We start from the raw sequence: 8,471 nt of genomic DNA on the forward strand, positions 1-8,471 counted from the left end.
AACGAACAATGCCATGAAGACGTATGTGTTCAGACTTGAAATTCCAAGCACCATTTTGAACTGGGTGGTAGTCTCCCAGCAGACATTCGGTGGTTGAACCAACGTTGAATCAACTACCAATTACTACATTGAGATCGGGGTGAAAGGAGGTTTAGAATGAAAATTGAAGCAACATCTTCCGTGAAACGTCATACTTACGTTACACTGCAACGTTGAATCAATGTTGCTACTACGACATTGCTGCAACGCCAAATTCTCTGGTTAAAACATCGTTGAAGAACCAACCTGTTTTTCGTCCGTGGCAGGATTCGAACCCGGGATCGCTGTTGACCGCGCAATGCCTTAACAACCTAGCTTGACCGCGGCAGCTCGCGTGCATGAGCATGCAAGTGAAATAAGCTAAAGAATTGTTCGACTCCTTGAAAATTGAACTGCATTCTCTGGTCATTTATCGTACACTTATTTATATGCATTTCATTCAATGTTGCTCTGATAACATTAGTTCTATGCCGGTAAATAGGTAAACATTCAACGTACCGATAAGACCATTTTTCAACGTTGAAATAAAGTTGATTTACGTCCTTTATAGTTTTGGTCAGATTTCGACGTTGATCGGACGTTTAATTTTGGTTGTTCAGCATTTCAACCTGAAATCATTATTGTTTGAAAGTTTAAAAATAAATAAACATTAAACGTACCTATATCGACGTTGTTTCAACGTTGAAATAAGGTTGTTTTACGTCCGTTCTAGTTTTGGTCAGTTTTCGACGCTGATTGGTCGTTTAATTTTAGTTGTTCAGCAATTCAATCTGAAATCAACCAATAATTAACGTTATTTCAAAGTCAAATGCCTGCTTGGCTAGTAGCTATTTCAATCTGGCGCCAGTTTTTAAAAGACCCAGTGAAAGGACATATTTTTATTACACTTCTTGTTTGTCTGTCTGCTGCAAATCTTATTATCGATATTTAATACATTTCTACCTGTCAAATCGTTCTGAAAATTTCCACACTTGCGTAAAGTCGGAGACAATGCATGAATCAACTGATAGAATTAAAAAAAAATTTAAAATGTTTTATGTATAAAAATAAAATAGGAAATTCATTGTACACGTGTAACATCGGAGGCACCGGCCTCTTTGGAAGTGTGGTCTTTAAAAAGAAATTTTTAAACGCATATTATTAGATCTCCTGAGGACAGACAAGTCACTAAAAGGACAAGAATCGGCGAAAGGCAACACGAGGCTGTTCTTCAGCACCGACAACTCTTCTTTGTTATGTTATTTTAGAATGTAAGGTTGTAAATTAAATTCTAGGAGGCACCAGTTGGAAACACTCGACTGGAGTGATAGACCGGACCTTAGACTAGTCGTTACCCAGCAGTCCTCCTCTGAACAACCCATTTCTAGGCATGGTTGACGATGACCATTGCGCCTTTACTTGCTTTTGTTCGAGTCAACCTACCCTGCCTTTATTGGTAAGATGTTCCGCCTAATTAACCAAATTGAGATTAGACAATAAATATGCTGTATCTATTTCACATTCAGTTGTTATTTACTGGTAATAGTGCGATTCCATAATTAACGTGCTTAAAAGATTACTAGTTTCAGTCAGTTTATAAGTATTATTATTTTCAATGTGCAGGGTTGCTGCTGATCTCGTGGACTGGACTCGAGGTGGCACTCTCAGAGCTTGTTCTTGAAGCTGCTCGTGCTTAACGTTCACCACGTGAACCGACTTCTTACTTCGAAGATTGAAGAAGTGCAGCAGATTATCCTGTTTAAGGAATTCGCAGATGTCGCCTGTTTATCGGTAGACTGAATAGCTAATGTGCCAGATAGTTTGATGTATATATGGTGTTATCTCTTAATGTAAATTTTGCTTCTTGCTTTGTTCTATTAAATTTTTGGTGTTCCTAAATGTTTGAAGTATCCGAGTGAGTGAAACGAACCCCGATGAAGGACAGACTTCATTACATAGAACTCGATTTAAACATGATTTAAAGTGTAATTTTGAATTCAATATAGTATTAACACAGTCTGCTCTTTAATTAACCTTCATCAAAAGTTATCAGGCATGAGTTATGCCCTAAAAGATACAAAATATTATTCTTTCACTATATAAACAAAAGAAATCCAAATAGCGAAGCCCTTCTTACGTAACTGCCTTTTACGTGGTTCATTCTGACCCAGTTTGTCCAGCAAAATCAGTGCTCCGTGCTCTATCTTCTCGTGCTGAGGGCAGTAAAATGAGTCACTATCTGGACAATGCGACCCGTTATTTTACTGAGTGGATGTGGTTAATGGAGCGCAATTATGTCATTATGTGTTACGTTATTATAATAACATAACGAAATTATGTTATTATTATTGCATCGTGTATGTCGTGCCTCCTACTTGCTGCTCGTGTGTATGTCGTGCCTCCTACTTGCTGCTCGTGTGTATGTCGTGCCTCCTACTTGCTGCTCGTGTGTATGTCTGTCTCTTATACACATCTAGATGTGTATAAGAGACAGGTGCGATGCACGTCACTTAGCAGTGCGATGCACGTCACTTAGCAGTGTGATGCACGTCACTTAGCAGTGCGATGCACGTCACTTAGCCTGTCTCTTATACACATCTAGATGTGTATAAGAGACAGGAATAGAGGGACGGGATGGAGAGACGGGATAGAGGGACGGGATAGAGGGACGGGATGGAGGGACGGGATGGAGGGACGGGATGGAGGGACGGGATGGAGGGACGGGATGGAGGGACGGGATGGAGGCTGTCTCTTATACACATCTAGATGTGTATAAGAGACAGGGTTAATATAGCGCAGTTATGTCATTACGCGTTACGTTATTATAATAACATAACGAATTTATGTTATTTTGCTGCTCGTGTGTATGTCTTGCCTCCTACTTGCTGCTAGTGTGTATGTCGTGTCACAATGTTTTAAATGGTTGTCATGGAGCCATAATTTTATGGTTCAATTTACAGATTCCCGAAGTCATACCTTAACGTTTGGCTTAAGAAGCCTTGAGTGCTCAGTACAGGAGGTGGATATGAGGCCAGACTTTACTAATGTTGTGACGTTTAAACACGCGATGCTAAATAGCAGTGCAATGCACGTCACTTAGCAGTGCGATGCACGTCACTTAGCAGTGCGATGCACGTCACTTAGCAGTGCGATGCACGTCTCTTAGCAGTGCGATGCACGTCACCACGTCACTTAGCAGTGCGATGCACCTGTCTCTTATACACATCTAGATGTGTATAAGAGACAGGTGTATGTCGTGCCTCCTACTTGCTGCTCGTGTGTATGTCGTGCCTCCTACTTGCTGCTCGTGCGTATGTCGTGTCACCTACTTGCTGTTCATGTGTATGTCGTGCCTCCTACTTGCTGCTCGTGTGTATGTCGTGTCACAATGTTTTAAATGGTTGTCATAGTGCCACAATTTTGTGGCTTAATTCCCAGGTTTCCGAAGTCATGCCTTCACGATTGGCTTAAGAAGCTTTGAGTGCTCAGTACAGGAGGTGGATATGAGGCCAGACTTTACAAATGTTATGTCGTTTGAACACGCGATGCTAAATAGCAGTGCAATGCACGTCACTTAGCAGTGCAATGCACGTCACTTAGCAGTGCGATGCACGTCACTTAGCAGTGCAATGCACGTCACTTAGCAGTGCGATGCACGATTTATAATGGTATTCGTACCTAGTTTTAAGCTATCTCAGTTTAACCTCTCAAAAGAGTCGAAACTAACGCGTTTCGAAGACATTTTAGTGAGCTCTTACGTGAATTCTTCACCGCGACTCACACCAAAAGAACCGCCTTGAATTTCCGTTAAAATCACAGCCCTTCGACACGCGAACGGTAAAACCTAATGGCTTGAGAGATCGCATTTACGAGGCGAGTGTCACTCACACGCGGGGCTCCTGAGTGGAGGGAAGTCTACCCTCTTGGTGAGCCGGGCAGAGGGAAGTCTACACTCTTGGTTAGCTGAGCAGAGGGAAGACTATCTTTTAGTGTGCTGAGCAGAGAGAAGAAGACTGTCCTCTTGGTTAGCTGAGCAGAGGGAAGTCTACCTTTTTGGTGTGCAGAGTAGAGGGAAGTTCACCCTCTTGGTGTATGTGGGTGGAAGATAACACAGCGGCAATAATGTTAGAAAAGCTAAGCTTTACAATGTACTATATAATTTCGGTGTCAGTCTGTACACGCTACATAATATTTACGAATGCAGAGTGCCTGGATAAACATTTTTCCTACAATTCAATCTAAAGTTAGCTAAATTATCTCATTACATAAGATATTATAAAACATTACTTGTCACTTAGTTGAATTTATTTAAATATTGCGTTTTCACAACAAAATTTGAAATTCAACACAAAACTGGTAATAAATATTATTATAACCGTTTTTCGCTAGCGCAACTATATTGCGCGATGTCTGCTGTTCACACAATGACAATAAATAAGACATGGCGAATGTCTATTTGATGGAGTGATTTTAAAATGACATTTTACGCTAATTTTGGATGGAAGAGCTGTTATATTGGTTAACGGGACTCCGTATCCCGATAAAGCCTTACCATACGAGGCCAGTAGTGGTGTTCACCTCACCTGGACGTTACTGGTCGCCGGTGATTACCGTTTATTGGCCTCGTGTGAAGTGGTCTGGGGTGCTTAATGTAGTATTTGCGGTGACCTTAATAAATATTTCTTTAATATTATAACATCTGACCAGGCTACTGTACTGCAGGAGTAGCGGCACAAATATAAGAGGTACGAGACTTGGGAAGTTCAGTACATATCTCCGTGTCATAAGTGAGTGACGATTGGTAGCCGTGGTGGTACTTGCAGCATAGCCTTGAGTTGGTGCTCCTAAACGAAGTAAGGGTAGTGTTAACTGGGGTAAAGTAAATGTAGTTCTAAAGGTAAAGTGTAGAACTATTCCGCATATGAGCTAGGTGCTCGAGGAGGTAAGATATGAAATCGAAGAACCAGTTCCCGGAATGAGGACCTTAGGTAGCTATGGAAATCTCTGTGATGTCGAGAATCGGCAACGGCACAAACATGGCTTAGTCTGACATCATTATTAGTAATTATATACAACATTGTAGTATACTAACTACTCCGTTAACTGTTTCAATTACCCCGCTCACTGTATCAGCAGATTAGTTCACTAGTTCAGTCACCCCGCAATTCAGTCAACGGAGCTATTCGGCGAATGGCGGTGTGGCGGGCGGCGGCTCGGCTGCTGGCGGTGGTCAGCGCCCTGACGCGGCCCTCGGTGGTGGGGGGCGTGGGACTGTCCTTCACAGTCCAGCTGTCGCACGAAAGTTTCGATGGGGATCAGGAGATGATGTGGGCCGGCTCGCCTGTTGCCTGTGCGGGACAGTGTCGCCTGAACCCCGAATGTGGGGCTTTCGCTTTCAAAGCAAATGAGGTATGTTGACCGTTGAAGGTTGATAGTTTTACAGCTAGAAAGATAATCAATATGTTACTGAAGTTTCAAATTTCAAAACAAGAAAGCCCTCAAATGGTCCTTGATTACTGTTGTGTACTCCACTAGGAGGTTAAAGTTTAAGGGCCCTTGAAGGCAACTAATTCGACTTATTAACGGCATGCATATTCGTGATACATACGTAAGCTTCTGCCCAGAGCCTTCCACTTTGTGTTTGAAGTGGAGCCTGTAGTCAGCCTGCAGGCTCGGTACATTTGGCCAGTCCTACTCTAGTCAGACTCTCAGGAGTTTGTAAAGTCGTTGAAAATCGACAAAGAGATTCTGACTAGTCGCTGATTTTAATGGGGTGGCCAAGGACCCAGAATAACTTTTCGCCTAGTGTAGCGAACCTCGCACAGAATCGTGGGTGTTACTTCCTTTTGTTATGGTGGTGACACGCTTTCTAAACGCAGCACTGATACTAACGGCTAAACTGAGTGAGTGCGACCCACATAATGACAAATAGTACATGGTTATTCAGACGAAGTCTTACAAATTTATCGTGGAGTACGTTTATTGTAGGATTGGTCCTCTCCACTGGGCAGGTCCCGAACTGCGTGCTGTTCGTGCGGCAGACGAAAAACTCGCCGGGCCTCCCGGGCCTCTACTACAGGGGCATGTCCCTGTCCGGCGGCGACTACCTCTTCCGTCTGTCTCCTCCTGCAAACGACGTGCCCGAGTAAGTCAAACGGGGGTGGACACTAACAAATTCTTCATAGAAAACGTTCTATTTATTATTCGTTCTATTATTCATAGAACAGAGTAGAAGTGCGACAACAATAATTATTTGCTGGACGTTCCGATATTTTATCACCGAATTAAGGGGTTGAGCCCCAGTAATCTGTAATTATCGCCAGAGGCGGTACTCACAGTATGGCCGTAGACGTTTACTACGAACCTCAAAACAATGAGCTAAAACAGTTCAGAAGTTCGCAAGCCCAATGTTATCCTTCAATTCTTAGAGGATATAGAAAATGAACAAAGTTTTCGAAAAACCATATTGAAAATGTATTCAGTACTTTGTGTTAGCTACTTAATTGTTTGATTAGGTATTGAGAATACGCAACAATAGGAGAAACAAAATTTGTTTTCTGCCAATGAACACTTGGGTTACATTATATCTAAAAGGTTTCACTCTGAAATCTGCATTGTTCTTCAGCTGAGGAGGTTCCTTAAATGTACTTAATAATTTTGTATTCCATTGAATGTTCACTTGAATTGGAAATGTGGTCTTTATGTTTTTCCAGCCAGTTACTGGCTAAATGCCAGGCCATAGGACTGCGTCTGGTGCAAGTGCCGACAGTCCTGAAGGACTTGGTGGCGGTTCAGAGCCAAGGCAAGTTCTGCTACGACCTCAAGAGGACTTCAGAGACGGCCCCTTTCACCACCATGACTGGGGGACCCGTCAACGCCTCGCTGATGGTGATAAAGGATACTTCGAACACAGACATGACACCGCAGTGCATCGCGAGTCACTACAATTGGCTTTTTAGGATGCATTGCCCTGACTGGGGCGTCAAATCTGACGCCACTGTCTGCCAGTACAATTAAGCCATGAAATCTCTAAGCACTTGTTTCATGTTCTGAAACATGGCACGACTACATGCAAGTGAATTATACCACAGTTTTCTATCACTCATGTATTTATGTTAGCTGGTATGTTGATTCCATGAAAATATTCATGAGATTCAGGAGCAACCTATTATCTCTAAGCACAAATTCTCAATATTAGAATTTCGATCACAAGCACAAAGGTTAAATGCCGGACCAGGATTTTGGACTCAGCTACTTCTTTTTACCTACGAAAATCAGAACACGATAAATTTGGTTGAGCCCCATCAGACCAGATCAAACCCCGTCACACTCCGTCACTCTTGATCACACCCCATCACACTCCTGCTAAATCTTTTCTTCACACCATGCCACACCTTGTAACACCCTATTACACCCCGGCCGTCACAACCCCGTCACATTTCATCGCATCCGCGTCTTGGCGAGAGCGCAGGAAAAAAACGTTTCGGCCGTAAAATTTCACAGTATTTAGCCGGATATTTAACGCTGTTCTGATCAAATTTTTACAGCGGGTTTCGAAGGTATTGAAAATATTTGCTGGTTCTTGAATGAAAAAAATCACTTGAGACTCTCATGAAGTACAGTATCTGAGGAGAATATAGCGCTAACATAGTTCCTATATATTGCCATCTTTATTTTATTTGACGCACAGTTTGGATGACACAGTGCACAAAATACTCAGCATATCTGTTTACAATGTATTGTACACCTGACTGAAATATACTATTCACGGAAAGTGGAACTTTTTTTCGTAATTTTTGTGGCTTGAAGTTGGTTTCGTAACGTGTAAAAACGACCGACTACGTTTTCAAGTATTTGACCCCGTAAAGTTCGATAAATCCATAGGCTTCATCTTGATCTGCGCCATTCTGCAGCCAAGGAAGCTAGAATGTTTCGTTAGACGAGTCTCTTGCATTCTATATATTTAAAATCAGTTAGTAAGTTTCACTTTTGTCAGATATAGATAAGTTTCCAAAAGTGTGTTAAAAATTGTCATATACACGACTAGATAAGATTTCTGTTATATATTATATATTCATCCTATTATTGTGAAACCGTAAAAAAGAAATTGACTTGGCCGGTATATAGTTTGTACCCACAAGAAATCTGACGTTGAGTCAACGTTGATTTGTACGTTTTTCGTTGAATCAACGTCAGTAAAACGTTTTTCAACGTCATTTACCTGGTGGATTTATTTTCAGAAAAGGCATTAAAACATCTGCATATTAGCCAAATATTAAAATAGGATGAAATATTGAGAAATATTCGCTATTTTCGTCGATGAGGCGATTGAAAAATTGATAAGCATATACGTAATAGGAGGACTTCATATTGTAACTTTTGTGGGACAAATTTATATATTATCCTTAAATGCTGGGTTCTCGACCATTCATTCCCACTTCCTCACGACCTGG

The 8,471-nt window shown here is 41.7% G+C and overlaps 1 protein-coding gene across 1 annotated transcript; it reads left to right on the plus strand.

Moving 5' to 3' along the window:
* The first annotated feature begins 5,147 nt into the window (after positions 1–5,147).
* On the plus strand, positions 5,148–7,755 carry LOC125178666. The gene is made up of 3 exons (XM_047882988.1): positions 5,148–5,427; positions 6,030–6,163; positions 6,732–7,755. The coding sequence occupies exons 1-3, from the start codon at positions 5,209–5,211 to the stop codon at positions 7,033–7,035; spliced, it is 657 nt and encodes a 218-aa protein (XP_047738944.1). The 5' UTR covers positions 5,148–5,208; the 3' UTR covers positions 7,036–7,755.
* Positions 7,756–8,471: the final 716 nt, after the last annotated feature.

This window comes from Hyalella azteca, unplaced genomic scaffold, assembly GCF_000764305.2.
Source record: "Hyalella azteca isolate HAZT.00-mixed unplaced genomic scaffold, Hazt_2.0.2 contig11741, whole genome shotgun sequence".
Lineage (NCBI taxonomy): Eukaryota > Metazoa > Arthropoda > Malacostraca > Amphipoda > Hyalellidae > Hyalella > Hyalella azteca.